The sequence below is a fragment of the Nothobranchius furzeri genome, chromosome 3 (assembly GCF_043380555.1).
Source record: "Nothobranchius furzeri strain GRZ-AD chromosome 3, NfurGRZ-RIMD1, whole genome shotgun sequence".
Taxonomy (NCBI): domain Eukaryota; kingdom Metazoa; phylum Chordata; class Actinopteri; order Cyprinodontiformes; family Nothobranchiidae; genus Nothobranchius; species Nothobranchius furzeri.
Genome location: NC_091743.1, coordinates 48,070,779 through 48,089,685, shown reverse-complemented (window position 1 = coordinate 48,089,685; position 18,907 = coordinate 48,070,779). Strand labels below are relative to the sequence as shown.

The 18,907-nt window shown below is 41.9% G+C and overlaps 2 protein-coding genes across 9 annotated transcripts in view; both read right to left on the bottom strand.

The window, feature by feature from the left end:
- LOC107385722 (G-protein coupled receptor 22) overlaps positions 1–11,524 on the bottom strand; it is a 37,189-nt gene extending 25,665 nt beyond the window's left edge. Inside the window, exon 1 of the mRNA XM_015959795.3 lies at positions 11,082–11,524. The gene's annotated coding sequence lies outside the window, so the exon portion shown is untranslated. The remainder of the gene's footprint in view (positions 1–11,081) is intronic.
- On the bottom strand, positions 186–11,071 carry LOC107372453 (uncharacterized). Of its 8 annotated transcripts, XM_070549859.1 has the most exons (8): positions 9,746–11,071; positions 7,897–7,961; positions 6,283–7,817; positions 5,158–5,238; positions 3,915–4,939; positions 2,925–3,080; positions 2,049–2,141; positions 186–1,564 (listed from the first exon to the last, which is right to left on the bottom strand). In XM_070549859.1, exons 5-8 carry the CDS (start codon positions 4,929–4,931, stop codon positions 1,238–1,240), a joined length of 1,593 nt encoding a protein of 530 aa, XP_070405960.1. In that variant the 5' UTR covers positions 4,932–4,939; positions 5,158–5,238; positions 6,283–7,817; positions 7,897–7,961; positions 9,746–11,071; the 3' UTR covers positions 186–1,237. The 8 variants fall into 8 exon arrangements, with proteins under 8 accessions (XP_070405960.1, XP_070405962.1, XP_070405961.1 ...); XM_070549861.1 differs by having other exon boundaries at positions 7,770–7,817; positions 7,897–11,071; XM_070549860.1 differs by having other exon boundaries at positions 6,283–6,384; positions 7,897–11,071.
- Positions 11,525–18,907: the final 7,383 nt, after the last annotated feature.

Below are 18,907 nucleotides of genomic sequence, written 5' to 3'. Positions count from 1 at the left end.
TTTAGGTATCATCAAAACAAGTCTAGAAAAATTCCTGAGTTGTCATCTATACATTGTAATTAGGTGTTTGGAACTTAAGAGGTCTTCAGCAAAAGGTCCAAAACTTAACTACAGTACAGGTGACAACTCAAGAACCGTTTTACACTTGCTCACATGTTACCATTTATAACATTCAAGATCCTTGACCTACAATAGAAAACTCTTTTACACCAAAGCTTACATAAAGTGTCAATGCAAAAAGAAAAAAAAAAGGGTGCTGCACCAACAACTTTATTAACGATAAGCAAGGCAAAGCTTCTACAGGGAACAACACTGCATAAGGCAATATTAAATGGAGCAACATTGGAAGCAACATTTAAGTTTTAACAAAGTGACACTGTAGTGTGCCGTAGGATGCCGAATTCAATACATTTGATTATAGTCAGATCTGCAGATCTATCACAGCAATCCAATTACATAAAATACTTAAATGACACAAAAAGGTTAATCTGGACGATTTAGTCCCCAGTTCCAAAAATCAGATTCAGAACTATAACTTTGGTATTTCTAACAAAAAAAAAAAATGCATGTAGCAAATCTCACAACATTCTTAATACTAGGCCCAAAAATCCAGCACTTCATTTGAGTACAGGTGACAACCTTTCACATTTTTGTGCACACATACTTTAACATTTATAAAACTCAATATCCTTGACCTGCAATGGAAACTTGGTACACCAGAGCTAAAACTAAGTATAAATACAAGAGAAAAAAATTGTGTTGCTTTAACAACTTGAACAATAGCTTTCAATGAGCCAAAGCTTAAACATGGAAAAAACACTGCATAATGCAACATTAAATGAAGTGCCTAAAACAAAATGTAAACATTTGAAACAACTTTCCAGTTTCAACCAAGTGACAGTGCAGTGTAGTAGTTGTAGGTCTGCAATGGCTACAGTCTGCAGAATTACCACAGTAACTCAAACTGCAGAAATGTTAAAGTGAAACAACAACAACAAAAATCAATCTGGGTAATTTTGTCCCCAGTTTAAAAAAACTCAGTTTCTGAAATGTGTTTTCTTTTCCACAATCAAAAGAAAAATGGCATTCAGTAAATCTCTTAAACATTAAAAGTGCTGAAAAAATATTTACAAACAAGGATCAACATATATGTATTTATAAACTTTTAAACTGTAACATTTTTACTCTGCAAGAAAACAGAGCACTTATTTTGGGGGACATTTTTTTTTTAGAAGAGTCATTGTGTCTCCTTTTGGCAGAGTTTGTTCTTCAGCACTTGGATTTTGTTAGACAGTTTTTTGTCTTCCAGGCCCATGAGCACCTTCTGGAAGAACTCAAATGTGTAGCGAAGTGGCTTTGGGTAACTCAGATTGAGGCAATAGATTAGCCCAAACAAAAGTGCACACCCGCTCGCCACATCGTGAAGATCCTGCAAGACGGTGCATCTCTCGATAATGATGCCAACATCTTCAAGGGAGTCATCAGGCTGTGCTCCTTCGTGGATTATTTTATAAACACCCAAATCCATCCTCTCGAGCTCATCAGCTTCCATCACGTTGCAATCCTGAAAAGGATAGAAATATATTAAATCTGTTGTATTTTGGTCATCGCAACATCTATCTATTCACTCCATTTTAGTTAAAATGGTACACACTACCCTAATTACACATATCCTTGAATGAGACTGAGAAGAACAGACCAAAGAAAGATGTGGATTTAAGACTATCACCAAATAAAGACCAAGAAGAAGATACATGAAACATGGAGAGGGCAGAAGGAGAATGCATCAATAATATTATCAATATTCTGCTGACCAGGGTTATTTTCTTTAGTTTCGCATAAAACAATTTAGGTGAATGGAAAGAAAATCCTAGTAGTTCCCATGCACTTTACTGTTGTAAGCTAATTTAAAGAAAACTGATTGCTGCCAGATCAGGAGAATACCTGGGCTTGTTTAGAAAATACATTTTTCAACTTACAAAACTCTGGGAATTATGACAGTCAAAATTTTACTGAGGGGTGGAATATCCTTTTAAAAATGAACTTACCATGTACTCTTTGATGAGATTTTCAGGGTTCTCATTCAGGTATATAATCACAGCTTTAAGGATGCATTCACGCTTCACTTCGATTCGGGAACTCTAAACAAAACGACACATGCAGAGCAATTACTTTTTTGAAGTTTTTAGAGACCCCCACAGAACTCAAGTCAATTTTTATTATTGTTTAACCAATTCATAATTTTTTCTAAGTAATTTTAAACATACTTTTTGCAAGCAAGTACTATTTTGTGTTAGAGAATGAGAAGCTTACCAATTCATTCCCATAAAGATTTTAAGTTTAGAGTCCAATTACACTGATTGCGATACATTGGGTTGCGGGAAATGCAGCTTTAGCATGGTGTACCACCCAAAAGAAGGAAGAAAAGTGTTGTTGCTTAGGAGTGTTGTTCAAAGGAATCAAAAACATTTTGATGGATATTTCCAAAAATTAATGACAAAAACTACACTGTCACGTTAATATGAGGTATGCGGGCTACCTCCACAGTTGCAGTATTTATACCTAGTTTGAGTGAAGAAAAAATAATCTATTGTGTCACTGAGTTGTGGCGAAATGTGAAATGTCCTCTGCCTTTGTCTTTTCTCAGTGTAGCTAATTATTCCTTTGGACAATTAATGAGTAACAAAAAAAAGGAAAGAGCTGCAATGCCAGCAGCGGCACTTATGGCCTCTAGGGGCATGAGTTACTTAGCTCTGCTTTGTGTCAGGACCAAATCCAGAATATAAGCCAAAAGCGAGATGAGAAGGAGGAGAGAACAAGCATAAAATAACCCAAGAAAGTTAAAAATACAGGTTCATAACCAGACCTGAGATCAACCTGCAACTAATCTATTAGTTACAGAACATTTTAACAAGACAGAATACCTGTGAAATTGCAGACAACGCTGCTGTGATCTGCCGTGCTGTTTCCCCTCCTTTTTTTCGTAGAATCTTCATCAACTGGTTAGAGTACTGGTCAAGACTTCTCATGAATGTGGACAGCAGTGGAACTGTGGTGATTCGGGTGAACTCCGCATTGATCTACAAAGTTCAAAAATAAAATTTTTTTAATTGTTCAGCTAAAAACAGGACTAAATCAGACCAAACCTGATCTAATACCAGACAAAAAGTTCTGGTGCTGTCCAGGTTTGATTTAAAGAAAGAAAAAGGGGGAAAAAAATCGATTCATCAGATGGGAATGTGCCAAAATCAATTACGAAAAAAAAATATTTTTTAATAGACAGAAAAGTTATTCCAATATGCCACCCAAAACATTTATAGATGGACTGGCACAATCAGGTGGCTGCAAAAGAGTGCCTCACGCATGCAGTACGATTTTGCACTTTAGTTGTAAAATGAAACTGACGTGTATCATGATAAAATAGAGTATTAGAGAAATATATAAATCAAGAATGAAAAGAGCAAAAAAACAAAAACAAAAAAACAACTTGATTGTTTTGCTTTGATGTAGTTATTTATCTAAGGTGGAAAGTTTTTTTTTTTTTTTGGTTTGTCTGTTTTGGCTTTGTTTTATGCTTCCGAGCCCTGTGTACAGTAGCTGCATGCAAAAAGATCTTTTGTTAAAAGGGTTGGCGTAATAAGCAAATGCTTCAGCCAATACCTTTTGATTAGCCTTGTCTCATGCTTTCTTGCTTTGTGATAATCTTTATTCTGTCTTCACTGAGATATTTGAATGCTAATCAATAAAATAAAATAAAATGTTAGCAAAGTTTTCCCAAAATTTTTCATTCCACTGGTGATGCCTTTCTCACAACACAACTAAGCTGAAAAGACATCAGCTCGGTGACATCACCTTTGTAGCAGTACTTTTCTGTTCACGACCAGTTTTAAACCAGGACTCAAACTCATACATACCTCGGGTACTTTGAAGAGGGCCGGCCATCTGCTCTTGAACTCTGCGATGAATGGCATCTCTTCAATCACCTCTCTTCTTCTGTGTGCAAACGTCTTATCCATCTTTATTTTGATTATTTGATCGTTGTTTGTTTTCTTCACCTCAATCAGTAGTGCTTGTCGTTCTTCCTCCAGACTTTTGTTTGTTTCTCCTGCAGGGTATTGTGGTAAAAAGTTCACTTCTGCTTTCCGTGGCTTTTTGACGTTGTTTCGACGTGGACTCTCCTCTCGTTCTCTCTTGTGTTGTAGAGTGTTTATTGCCACCTCTGGGCACCCTATGTTTCTCAGTGTTGTCCGGTAATTGGCCATTTTGTATTTTAGGCTTACTTTCCAGCCTTCACAGCCAGTCACAGATCCGTTCTCTTTGAGAAAGGGATATTTTTGAATTAACGCTTTAGCGACATCATCAATATCTCCACTTGATGGATAAACTTTGTATTTTGCAATTTCTGATGCTAACATATCTAATATGTCAGATTTGAGTTTTGGGCTCGGGTCTAAGAGAGTCCCATTGTTTTCATATTCTTGCTGGGCTCTGTGTAACTGAAAATCCACATCAAAACTAAACGTTGGTATTGGAAAGTTTAAGGGCCATTTCCGCACGCGAAGAGATGAACAAGAGGAACTGGAGTCTGAGGAGGAAAGGATGTCAGTGTCTGGCAAGGATGGCGCATTAAACTGTGGTAATGTCTCTCTGGAGACAGCTGTGGGTGCTGTGGTGGGCACAGTGGACGGCTCAGAGTTTTGAGTGTAAATTACTTTGATTGTACTCTTGTCTTTAATGTCCCCAGTTGTGGTTAGATTCATGTATTCATTGTCAAACTCAACATCTCTATATTGAAGCCTGAAATCTTCAGTCGATCCAAACTGTCTTTGTATTTCCTCTTTTAAAATGTCCACTGAACCAGGGATTCCAGAAGGAAGCACCAACTTGGATGAATTGTCCACTCCAAGTATCACCCTCAAAGTAGCAGCCATTCTTCAAGCTGAAAAACAAGACCAGTGTATAGATTATCCTTAGGGATTTTTTTTAAGAAATACTGTCCAGCAGACAATATTTCTAAATACATACATAGATAATTCCTGGATCATGAAACACTACTCAATAGTCTAAAAAACATGACAGTTTTATTTGTATTAAACTTACTTGTTGCCACAAATGTTTGTTTACCGAACAATGAGTGAAAAAAAATAAAACAATTACCAATGTGAATATGTCTTTTTAAGGTGACCATCCGCAAGTGTCCAACTTCATAGTCGCATAGGGGGTATGGGTCGGCCAACTCTGTCATGGATACAACAACAACATCTGTTGTTGTTTGTAGGTGAAAAGCCCTATAGTGCTCCATGTACCATGAATTTAGTCTTTTCAGAATAAGGAGGGTCTCTTTTTTAATAATGCACAAATGTTGAATTTCACAGAAATCTGGTAGACCACCACATGATCCGTGCACAACAATCATCCCCTTTTTGTACTGAATATTGTTCACAAAACCGCCAGTGGCTAAGTTAACAGCAGTCACGTCTGGATGTTTGTTAGTGATACTTTTCACAACATTGTCTTTAAGGACATCCAACGGCACTTCTGTCACGCGAGTAACATCTGTAGAGTTTTCATCATCAGGACAAAGCATTCTATATGCAACCATTAACTGATGTTTACGAGCTAAAGAGCCGGCTATGTTTCTGAAGCTTTTGATGTTCCGAACAGCCTGTTTGAAGAAACTATGCTTGGCCTCAAATCTCATCGTCCATAACGACACAAGAGGACCGAAACATTTGATCATTTCTGCATAGTGCTCAATAAAGTGGTGTTTAGGCATCAGTTTTTGGTTAGGAAATAGTTGTTGGTAACGCTTTCGGTGCTCTGAGACCTTACATTCCAAATATGCAACAGATTGAAGACTGTGAACAGGAGCTACTACAAGCTCGACAATATCTTTTAAGTCTAAAATAACCAGCCAGGCTGGTTCATTAGCAGGGACATTTGGCCCAATGATAAAAGGAAGCAAGCGAATAAGACACCAGTTTTCATGTGCGTTACCCCCAAGAGAACGTCTCTTCTTCTTACTTACAGCTTTTGATAACACAGTGGGGCGATTAGTTTTATCTCCTTCCTTGTAAGGAAAAGAACGAATACGATTGTTCAGTTGTTCGAGAGAAAAATACTTTTTTGACACAAGATGGTCAATACACTGGGCCAACTCGACAGGAACAATTCCTTCAAAGAAATCGTGCACAATGTCGGGAGGGTAACCAGTAACAACATTAAAATACGAGAGGTTATCCGTTAAAACACACGATTTTCTTACACCTAAACAGTTCACACCTTGTTCTTGAGCAGTCTTGACATGAAGCCGATGATTTTCCTTTGTTCTTCGTTCAAATGATCCTGTCTTTACCTCACACGTATTTATATCAGAAAGCTGGGCTGTACAGAAACGACAAAAATAATTAGCTGAAAAATTCTCCACAAATCCTCCAAGCCCATGGGCCCCCAGATTATCAGCAACGACACACTGAACTGTACCCTTGATAAATGAACCAAGGAGGGGCACGAATAAACCTTGCTTCTCAAGTCTGACTAAATCACGCAGCAGAGGCTCAAGTACTTTTTCATAACCGAAAGATTTAATTAATTCACTTTTACACAACAGTGCCAAGTAGATTGAAGAAAGGGCTGAGCTGCAACCAGAAGGCAAGTTGCCCAGAATCCAATAAACCGCACAAAGTTTATGTTTTTTTCTAGATGTTCCTAGTGGGTTGCACACTTCAAAATCATCAATATATAGGCATAATGAAATTCTGAGCTCTTCACTTGAAAAAAAAATATTGTTCTTCTGATTCTCACCGTCCTGAAAACATGTAAGCAGTTGTGAATTTGAGTGACTCCTTTTATAGTTTTCAACTAGCTTTCCAACAATATCTTCACGTTGAAGTAACTGCTCCAATAACTTTAGCAGTGGAATATATTGAAAGTTTTTTTTTGTTGTTTCCTCTAGAACATATTCCTCTGGCTCAACAACATTAAACTTTTCATAGTAAAACTTCTTGCGCTTAAATGTTGTTTCAAGTGACCCTCCTTTTGCAATACTTCTAAGTAGTGGATTTCCAGTGTATAATGCAGTGCACAACTCATTCACTAGCGATGAACTAACCTCAATATTATGCTCCTTGAGAACGGCCAAAGTTAAGCTATTTGTTAAGGGTAAAGCAGAAGTAGTGAATAGAAAATGTAGCCCCTCGAGTAAATTGTCAATTGCTGATGTTGGTACATGTGAAAAGACCTCCAACTTTAACAAAACCAAGGCAAGGTTTTTAACTACAGCTTCCTCCAAATTTTCACCAACTACACCAGCTTCACAATCCAAGTCAGGGGGCCCTTCATCTGCAGACTCCTCAGAAATATCATTATTACTTGTAAATTCAGTTCTTTTCACTATTTCATTTTTGAAATCTCTGAGCGTGCATGAAGAATGTTTTCTACTCTTGTGTGTCTGGAAAGTACCATACACATTAGTTTTGAAAGAACAATTTTGATAAACACAATCTACTGTCTCCAACCTCTTGAGATGTTTATTAATATGGAGGAAGTATTCTCTGCTTGTTGGTATGTGGCTTTCAGGACAAGAAGGACAAGTCAATATAACACGTTCTACAGTGTGAGAGGGCTTAGCACCATGTGTACGACTTAGATGAGTCCTAAGACCACCCCATGTTTTGAAAGTACAAGGGCAATGACTGTAAATGCACGGATATGAGCGTCTCAGACCAAGAATCGAGTGTTTAAGTCTCAAGTGTTTTAGAATTTGGTACCTTTTAGATACACTTAAAGAGCAAAGCTTACAACACCACATTCATAACCTGAAAGACCAAATAAGAGAATTCAAAATTTAAAATTGTGTATTAAGGAAAAAGTAAATAATATGAAAGCATTTGGTACCTTCAACATGCACTTTTGGAGCACAGCTCAAATCTCTGCAGCTCCAAAATTCCACAACCAGCAACCTCAGAGAAAAAGAAAACAAGAAAAAATTAATTGTGTACAGTGAGACACATGCAAAGGGGTAGCACAGAGACGATCTAAACTTAAGAACACTCCTGTTTCTTTTAAAATGTATTAATAGTACAAGCTAAATTTCAAATGCTCCAAAATTTCTATTACTCATTTCATAAATCTGTTCCTGTGAGCAGGGTTACCATTATATGCCGGAGCAGCCCAGTCTGTGAACATGACCCACTTGCCCCCCAAAATAAAATCAAGTATGGGTGGTTAATGCTCCTTTTGTGTTGGTTTGTGCTGGTAAAATCATCGTTTGTATCGCTACAGGTGTCAAAGATATTACACTTTTATGTAATAGGTCATTCAGAGTTCACGCCCCTGTGCTAACCCGAATCACATGATGTATCCAGTTTTGTCCTTGCCACAAGTGAACAACTTCGCTATGTCCGAATCTGGAAACATAGCCTTGAAAACTTCAGCCAAGTTTTCATTTGAGTTCAGGGAATGGTGTTTTTCCGCTGTGTGGAGACACTATTAACACCTCAGCATGCAGCGTCGCTGTGCTGCCCAGAGCCACTCTGATAACGGCTGCAGAAGATGAGGAAGCAGAGACAGACCGGCTCTAGGTGCGACTGTCGATCGTGGAGCGACGTTACGTTGGGACTATGTTGTGGTGGTTCAACACGATTTCCACAGAAGCTAGCGATGGGTAGCTGCCGCTCTCGGCGGCTAGCAGCAGCTTTGTGGCTAGCACAACACATGTGCGACTTTAAGGAGTTTATGCCCATTGACACGAAACTTATTTAATTCTTGCATATCGTACAGTATGCCTCCCTCACGCTCCCCTCGACTGGCTGCAGCCATTCTTTGAAATCCAGGATATCCAGCCAGGACGCTGCAAACTTGCACTTCCCCATTTTCGTTGTGCGTTCACGTTCACCAACATTCTCTTCCGTCTTAACATTTAGGTGCGTTCGTAATATGCACCGGGAACACCAGAGCGTTCTTTGCACTTTTGAGCTTCCACCCCGTCCACCCTGGTGCTCTGAGAGAAAAACACCCACAACAGCTTAGTTTTTTTTTTTTCATCTTTTATGCTCCCTCCCTCGGTTCCTTAAAAAATAAAACTAAAACAAACTGTTGGCTAATTCAGAAAAAAATCTCAAAATTTAAGACTTTATAAAGCCGTGATAAGACTTTAATACTTTTAAGGGTCTTAATTTTTCCGAAATTGATTTATCACCTTTTAATACTTTTCAAGACTCCACGGATTTTGGCCGGGGGCTGGTGAACTCTGAATGACCTATTAAATAAAAGTGCAATATCTTTGACACCGAAGCGATAGAAACGATGATTTTACCAGCACAAACCGAAACAAACGAAGCACTAACCACCCAGTATACTTGATTTTATTTTTGGGGGCAATTGGGGGTCACCTTCAGAGGTCTCTTTGAGACTCACTGCAAACTACCAGCTCGCGGTTCTCTTCAGTGAAACAGACGAGTATGGACTCAACAACAATCACTGCACATGTATCCCAATTCTTGTTCGGGCTAACGTTGATAGAGCAATAAAACAAATAAAATAAGTGTGCTATTCGGAGTTCGAATGAAATTTTAAATGCAGATGTGCAGTAACGTTGAATATGCTAATGAATGTTTCCAATGCTAGCAAAATGCTACAACCTACAGAACACATACGGCCCACATATTCACCGGAAAAATATACGCCATACATTATCACAAAGTACTAGTTAAATTATATTCTATTAAAAATAGGAAGAAATTACCTTAACTCCAACGGATGAATCGTGATTAATCCCTCTTTCCAGACACGAGGCCAAAGAACAGTATGGCGTAGATGAAGAAGGTCAATGCGCCTGCGCGAAGATTTTTTTTTCCCATTCTCTGCGCATGCTCAGAAAGGATGTGGAAAGGGCTCTTTGGATTGAATTAAAAGTGTTCAATAAATTGGAAACATCAATATTATTTAACATTAGAACGGTTTACAATTAATTAAATGAAATTTAAAAATATTAATTACACCCTTAAGATTAAAAATTTTAAGTATATTGAACATAAAACTATGAATTAATTTTTAAAAAGCCCATGTTTCATTTCTTAGAGTGTATCAATATTCAAATGAAGCCGTTTTTTGTTCTATTAAAGGGTCATTAAACACTGCTGTTAGGTGAAATGAAAAGCCAAAAAGTTGATGCAAAAAGAAATGTCAGAAAAGAGCACTGATTAAAGAAAGAAGAAAACAAAAATACATTGCCATGTAAGCTACTGTGACAAAAGCATCATGCTAAAATGTATTTTGAACATTTTCCTTCATTTTTGTGACACAATTGGTTTCTGTTTGATTCTCTTACGGGTATAATGTTTCCCTCACACCAAAGCAGACCAGGAATCAAAACCATGCAGAGGAATTACAAAACACACACTAATACAAGTAAAACGTGTGTGATCGGATTCAAACGTACATCGAAGAAGTAAACTCGATAAATAGAAAATATTCCATTAGTCTACTGATGATGAATATTTAAACACATGCTGCTATAATCCTGGCAATGATGCTCTTCCGGTCGGTGTCACTTCCTAAACAAAGTCCTGATGGTCTCGTGAGGATGTGAGATTTGCACGTGTGGAGCGCTGTGGAGCTATTAAAGCACTAAAACTCTGTCAGGATGATCCACAGGGTGCACCTCCACGTTCAGCAGCGCACATGATTGCACATTAACAATCTGAAGAATGGATCACCCCAAATGCTTCCGTTTTGCTCCAGTTCGATGCATTTTAAGCACAAGTCAGACAAATCTAGTGATTTTTCATCTGATTGTTCCATAAACACAAAGAAACACATGAAAGTGGATCTGGAAGTCTGGAACATATTGTTTCTACCCCTTGTTCCCAAACCCAACAGTTTCCTATGTTTCCTCCGATGGGAGAGACCTGGAAAACTGTTGTGTCCAACAATAGGGCATCCAGAGCCCAAATCCTTCATGTTGCGTCAGCTGCCTCTATTACCTCTTATTTCTGATGTTAAATTCATGACGGGACTTTTATGTGCCCACAACTGTGAAAAAATGCGCGTGAGCATAGAGAGATAAGTGTTCAACTTACCAGTTTCGCGGGAATCCCCTTTACATCCTACTGCAGGTGTCGGTGCGCTGCGCTTTCTCCAGCTCTGGACCCTGATCCACTCCAGCGCTCTCCAGGACAGCCGGCTGTCAGCCCAAAACGTGACCAGAATATTTCTCCTTGGTTTTGTCATAAATATTACAGCGGGAGGGGGTGAGAGGTGGGGAGGGGGAGGGAGGGGGGTAGCCCTATGCGCCTGCAGATGCACAACGCGGCAGTTGTTCCTGTCCGCTCACGGATCAGGTAAACTGTGTTGTTTTGGGCGGTTTGCTTTGGATTGTCCACTCCACCCGGCGCGTCGCGCACACCTGTCCGCTCTCACGCCGCGGACTTGCGCAGCATCCCACACGCGGAGCGGCCAAACGCATGATGATGCGCTAACCACGGCGGAGCGCAGCCGCTCCAGGACGGCGATCTGCACGCGGAGGGGAGGGAGAAGAGGTGGGTGGGTGGGTGGGGGTGGGGGGGTGGGGGGGGGGGGTGGGGCGGTTTGAAGAGGGAGGAGACAGAGATGCGGGAGGTGGATGAGGAGGAGAAGAGGTGCATGTGTTGCGTGATGGGAGCGTCTCATAAGGACGACCTAAAATTCCTCAAGGGTGAACGCTCCCTCAGTAGTAATTCAACGAGATTTCCCACTTGCCCCCACCCCCCACCCCCACCCCCACCCACCCCGTTGGCGCAACCCGCTTGATCTCCCCCATGAGCAGAAAAATCGAGCGGATCGCTGGACTTGACTTGATCATTGTCCTCCCCTGCACACACACACACACACACACACACACACACACACACACACACACACACACACACACACACACACACACACACACACACACACACACACACACACACACACACACACACACACGTGCACGCACTGGACCTGCAGGGTGGCGTTTAGCGCATGCTGCAGCGGCTGGAACATGACTCCATGGTGGTTGGATGAGCATCCACGTTTGAACACACACACACACACACACACACACACACACACACACACACACACACACACACACACACACACACACACACACACACACACACACACACACACACACACACACAGAGCATTCTTTAATCTACTGAAGCACTGTCATAAGCTGTGTCAAGGTCACTGACTGGAGAATTTGCGACCTTGTCTTACAATAAATAAAACGAGACCCCTGCAAGCGCAGTTCTCAAGCTGTTTCAAATTGCTGCTTTCAGACACACATTCCTATGGGAGATAATGTGTGTGTGTGTGTGTGTGTGTGGGGGGGGGGGGTGTTAAGATACACCTGATGCGAACAGGTGATTCCAGATAAAAGAGAAAACAGTTGTTGGGTTCCAGTATTCCTTATGCTGCATCTGGAATGCACCAGCTAACTCGGTTTTATGCAAGTAAACAGATGCTGGAATAATTTATGAGAGTATAACCTTGAACAGAAACATTTTAATGGCTCTAAAAATAAACTGGATGGTTGCACTTGAACCTCCATAAGTCTAGTTGTTTTTAATCATAATTTCCATCTTCAAGTCTGTTTTGAATAAATTGATGGAAGGTGTTGTATTAGCATGTTTGTTTTATTCTTTTGATGGCTGATTGGAAGACAAAAAGACAGTTGCACAAACACCTCTGAAACTGGTTACAATAAACGCTTTGTTTTAACCCTCTCAGGCTCAAAATAAGTTTTGATAAAAGGACGAACAACTAAGTCCTTCAGGGGTTCTTCTGAGTTGAAAATGCTCATGAAATACGTATGTGGAGTAACCAGGTAGGTAGGTTTTAACGTTGCAAATCTGCAACGCCTGCCTCCAGAGGGTTAAAGACTTTTGCCCATTTCCTTCCCCCTGATCTCCCTCCTCACACCCCACATACTTTTAACTATATCTCCTTCCAATGCCTCATATTTAACGGGTCGCTGAGGGCAACCCCCCAGGCCTGCTGCCTTTTCGAACACCAACACGTGGAATTGCCCTTTCCACCGATCTGAAGCTCTTGTGAAAGCAGTCACATACAAATGCTAAGCTAGCCAGTGATTAGGAGCATCTGCCAAACACCCACATACCATATGCCTGTGTCTCATCGCCAGGGAAGAAAAATACAGAAACACTCATAAACATGCACACACAGCACTTGTCCCATGAAAATACATGTCAATACAAGATAATTTGTTTCTAATCTCAGTTTGGATGCAAATTACATTCATGCCATCTTCTTAGATTTGTTACTCCTCCTTTACTCATTTATTTTCTGTTTTGATCCACCTAGTTCCTCTGTTTACTTTAGCCCATCAGCTCAATTATTTGACCATGTGTCTCATTTGACGCCCTCCCCTTAACGGCGAGGTTCACTGCTAAACGTAAAATCCCCGTTCTTTCTGAAAAAATGATAGTTCACTCAGGCCCTGTCCACACGTAGCCGGGGATCTGCCAAAACGTAGATATTTTTCTACATTTTGGCCTGTCATCCACACGAAAACTGAGTTTTTTTCACACGAAAACGGATCTTTTTAAAAACTCCGGCCAAAGTGAAGATCTGCGTTTTCTCCGTTTTGGGTGTCTGCGTGTGGACAGACAAAACCGGAGTTTTAAGGTCCGCAACGTCACTTTCCACGACAAAAAATGCTGACATCACGTGTGCAATCTATGTTTACACTAGCCGACAGCATGGATGCCCTCAGAGCTGCGCTCGCTTTATCAATTGTCCAAGCGCTTTTTGCTTGTTTGTTTTTGCAAGCAGGATTACTGCTCCTTGCGGAAGACCACAGACGAAGGACGAGGTTAAGAACGGGGGAAGTACTGCCGCCTACAGGTCTGGCACGTCCTTAACAACGTATTTATCCGGGTACGTGTGGACAGAGTTTTTTTTTAAATGAGGTGGTGTGGATGCAAGTTTTTGGAGGGGCGCATATTCGTTTTTAAAAAACCCGGCTACGTGTGGACTAGGCCTAAGTGTGGAGGCCCTGGATTGGCTGATTAACTTCACCTTGGACCAATTGTGGAGCAGGGCAGAGGATAAAAGGAGGCTTCCCTGAAGAACAGAGAGACTCTTCCTCCCACATGCTGCTGCTTGATTAACCCACCTGTGTTCTGGAGCTGCTTTTGTTTGAAGGTTTGGTGGAGGCAGACTGGGGACAAGGTAAGCTGGGGGATCCCTGTACATCTCATCACATAGTGGAAACTTGTTAAAAACACTAGTTAAGGAGGTGGGTCAAACCCCCATCCCCTGTAATGTTTTTGGATCCATCTATTTTTGCAGAGAAGTTTAGCTGAGGCTATTGTTTGATTCCTTTATACAGTTAGGAGGGTAGATAGGATCTATTTTGTTTTAATTTCATTCTTTTGGCACCACCTAACTGCCCGTGTCTCCCCCTCCTCCACAGTGGTACCTGCAGCATCCACATGAACAGAACAGCAATAAAAGCTGTGATAAAAGTTTGTGTGTGGAGTGTCATTCCTTATGGTTGTCCAGTTACTACCTTCTCACCTTCCCTGGAAGGACTGGTGGGGAGTGGGAGGTCTGTAACACACACTGAAAATGACTCACAAGGCACTCAACGGAGACTTTAGCAAACCTAATGAAAAAGTGACTCTTTTAAAGAACAATGAGTGAGGGAATAAACTCACAGTGGAAGAAGAGCCGTGTCATGTGACTCAGTCAACAGAGAGTGGCATATCTCGTCTTCTGTTCAGGATCTCTTTCCATCGAGTGGTTAAATGTCACCACAAAACGATAAGATTAGAAAGAAGCTCCAAGTCTTTAGATTTTAAAAGATGCCATCAAACAATGACATTTTTCTGTGAGTTTCCACTGAGAGGAATTTCCTGCCAGGCCTCACCATTGCTGCCTCTCAAACATCCGGGTTGTAGAAATGTGGATCTTTATCCTGACGTGAAAATCTTCATCCACGCCCAAAAAAGTTTGGTTTTAAATCTATAAAACCTCTAAAGGCTCAACAAAATCCAGTTGGTCAAAAGGTTTCCCTTGAAGGTGTCTAAAACATCAAATAATTTTCCTCTTTATGGTTGCATCTTTTATTTACAAGGCAGTTAATGTAAACCAGCTACAGTGTAATCATGTTTCTCCAGTACTGCAGTTATGAAACATTTATTTATGGAGCAACCTCATGCACTGGCTGAGGCTGTTGCCACTGAGATTGCTTTGTCTTCTGTGACAGCACAAAGGGTGGGGGGCAGTCGGCGAGTGGGGTGGGGGCTGCCTTACGCTGCATCAAAGTGTTGATAGCCTTGGACACGAGGGGAGACTTGGGGTCAAGGCTGACTTCAGCGCTGAATAACAGAAGGTAGTCTTAGCGAGAACCCACCACACATACTCATGAGTCCAGGTTATTTATGATCATCTTATTTACACCTCTGTCAAATCTCCCAACACTGTAAAAAAACCTTAGCTTATGCTGCAGTCGGCCTGACGTTTGTTTCTGTTTTACCTCAGAACAGCTCTGAGCAGTCCCATAGAAATAAGACTTTAGATTGTTTGCTGTGTATGAGCGGGTCTTTGTGGGACATTGCCTTCACGCCCTCCTCAGTTTAATATCGGAGTTTGGAAGTTGACTGAACAAGCCCAAGAAGTGTCTGCTGCTCTTGAAGTCAGTCTGATGCAGTCATTGGCGTCCTTCTGGGAACTGGTCTTCAGTGCTGCTTTAGGAGGGTGCCAGCTGTCAGCATAACTTACATGTGAAGTTTGTCCAGTGGACCATTTTGTCATGACATCTCTCCTTTGTTTCAACATCTCTCTGAAGGGAGTTTCCCAAGAGCAACTCAACTCGACTCTACACAGTTTGGGTGGAATTGTCATTACAGATGAGAAACAGCTCCAGTTTGTGGGCGTCATAGCGGGGCAGCAACACACAAGTAGCACATCCTCTATTATAGAGGGTCTGTTAGTGATAGTGAACATTCTGCTTAATTTTTTTTGTCAGATTCTGAAGATAAGAGACATGGAAAAGGCTGCAAGCAGTGAGGCCAAAACCTCTGGAGCAACCGGTGACTCTGCTCAGGGGCGGACTGGAGCAAAGAAGTAGCCCAGGAATGTAGTACCCGACATAACCTGTCAGGAGCCGTGGTTGTAGATGATGGAGGCAGACGCTGGCGGTGGAATGTTCACATTTATGTGGAACACGAAGCATATATGCATGAAAACATTACTGGGACTAGATAGTGGCGACCTGTCCAGGTTGTACCCTGTCCAAAGAGTCCTGGAGATAGGTGCCAGGCCCCCACGAGTCACCACCCTGCGTGGACAAGTGGATATTTATAATGGATGGATGGAAGACATTATTGAAGAAATAATCAAACATCCTTTCACCACTACAACAGTTGCTTAATAGTGTGATGACTAGAAAATATAATGTTGAGTCTACTAGACATCCATCCATTCATTTTCATCTGTCACCAGCCACTTGGACCAGCTCCACCAGGGGAATCCTAAGGTGTTCCCTGGCCAGGTGAGAGACATAGTCCCTCCAGCGTGTCCTGGGTCTTCCTTTAGGTCTCCTCCCAGTTGAACGTGCCTGGAAAACCTCATCAGGGAGGCATCTAAGAGGCATCCTAACCCGATGCCCAAGCCACCTCAACTGGCTCCTCTCGATGTGGAGGAGCAGCAGGTTTACTCCGAGCCCCTCCCAGATGACCGAGCTTCTCACCCTATCTTTGAGGGAGAGACCAGCCACCCTGTGGAGAAAGCTCATTCTGGGCGCTTGTATCCGTGATCTCATTATTTCTGTCATTACCCAAAGCTTGTGACCACAGGTGAGGGTAGGAACGTAGATCGACCGGTAAACAGAGAGCTTTGCCTTCATGCTCAGCTCTCTCTTCAACACCACAGACCAGTACAACGCCCGTATCACTGCAGATGCAGCACCAATCTGCCCATTAATCTCCCGATCCATCTTTTCCTTACTCGTGAACAAGACCCCGAGACACTTAAACTCCTCCACTTGGGGGCAGGACCTCGTCCCTGACCTGGAGAAGACATTCTACCCTTTTCCGACTCAAGACCATGGTCTCGGATTTAGAGGAGCTGATTCTCATCCCAGCTGTTTCACACTCAGCAGTGAACCGCTCCAGTGACAGAAGGAGATCACGCACCGATGCAGCCAACAGGACCACAGCATCTCAGTCACTACTGTATTGCTTGGCAAAGGTGGCTGTGGGGTTAGGAGTTTACTGTGATTGGTGGGTTGCTAGTTTGAACCCATGTCAGTCGTTGTGTCCTTGTGCAAGACACTTCATCCTCCTTGCCTGCTGGTGGTGGTCAGAGGGACTGGTGGAGCCTGTGTTCAGCAGCCTGGCTTCCACCAGTGTGTTCCAGGGCAGCTGCGGCTACTTTGTAGCTCATCACCACCGTGTGTGTGCAGGTCATCACACCTGATTCAGCATGTCATTAAGCTCTACAGAAGCTGTTTAAATAAACACTGGTTAAAATCAGGTGTGTTGAAACAGAGAAACCTCTGAAAAATGCTGCTTCTCTCAAACCATCTTTTCAGTCCAAAATGTGTTTTATAAGAAAAGAAGTCCAGCTGGTGGCCTTTTTTGAACTTACCAAGATCTGACAAAACCTTTATCAGCCCAATTTCTACCTCATTAGAGCTGTTATTCTACCCAGGTAACCTGTTTTGGCCCTTGTTCCTGCAGTCCAAACAAACTAAGGAGAGAAAAATAAGGCGCCACACAAAAACACCGTTTTCTGAAAGATTTCCTCTGTCCACATTGTCTGTCACTACTCATACTATTTTGGCTAATCTGAAAATAAAGAAATCCTTTAAGAGGTTGTCCTGAAGTGACACGCAAAGAGGAGAGCTGCTGATTTATTTGTTCATTGACTTTCTATTGATTATTTTCTCCTTTGGGGGGTTTGGTGGGCTTCAGTGATCCTTCTGCTGATTTTGTTAAGGACAATCATGCTGTGAACTCAGTAGTGTCTCCTTCTGCCTGTTTGAAGCCAGGACTCCTCTTTACAACTCTGTCTTGGATAAGGAGTATGCAGAAACACGTCTGGCGGTTGTTCATTTTTCCTCTTCAGTGACCCAGGCTGTTTAAAGCTCCAGGGTCTTCGGTTGGCAGAGAGCTGCATCAGTAGAACCTCGCCAAGAGAGAAAGGATCGAGCCAAAGTCTCCCTCTCTTCATAACTCCTCTCACTCTTACTCTTGCTCTTCTCTCTCCCCACCACCCACTTGCATCTACAAGTATAAAGGCTGTTGCTATGGCAATGAAACATGTCAGAAATGTTTCCCATCTCACTTTTGCCCTCTTTAGTATACGATCTGTATCATTTGTGTCCGTATGCACATTCTGCTTGTTTGTGAAGGCTCCCCAACATAAAACACTCAGGGAATAGTTAGAGGCTTTTATCTGCACAGATTTGTAATATCTTTAGAATAGCTGACAGGTGGTGTGGATGGAGAAGTGCTGGAGTAAGCCAGATCAACAGAAGCCTTCGTCTTCGTCTTCCTCCGCTTATCTGGGTCCGGGTCGCGGGGGCAGCATCCCAACTAGGGAGCTCCAGGCCGTCCTCTCCCCGGCCTTGTCCACCAGCTCAACAGAAGCCCCATCATGAAACCCGTCTCTACAGCCAGTTAATGTCCTCGTACCAACTGCACAGGGTATGAATGCTTCTTCTGTTTCAGTAAATCCAACGAGAAGAAAGTTTTTGTGCAGATCAGAACTTTTGCACCATGAAACCCCACAAAGCATCAGCCAGCAAACGACTGTGTAACTCCAGGTGCGTGTGTGTGTGTGTGTGTGTGTGTGTGTGTGCGTGTGTGCGAGTGTGTGCGTGTGTGTGTGTGTGTGTGTGTGTGTGTGT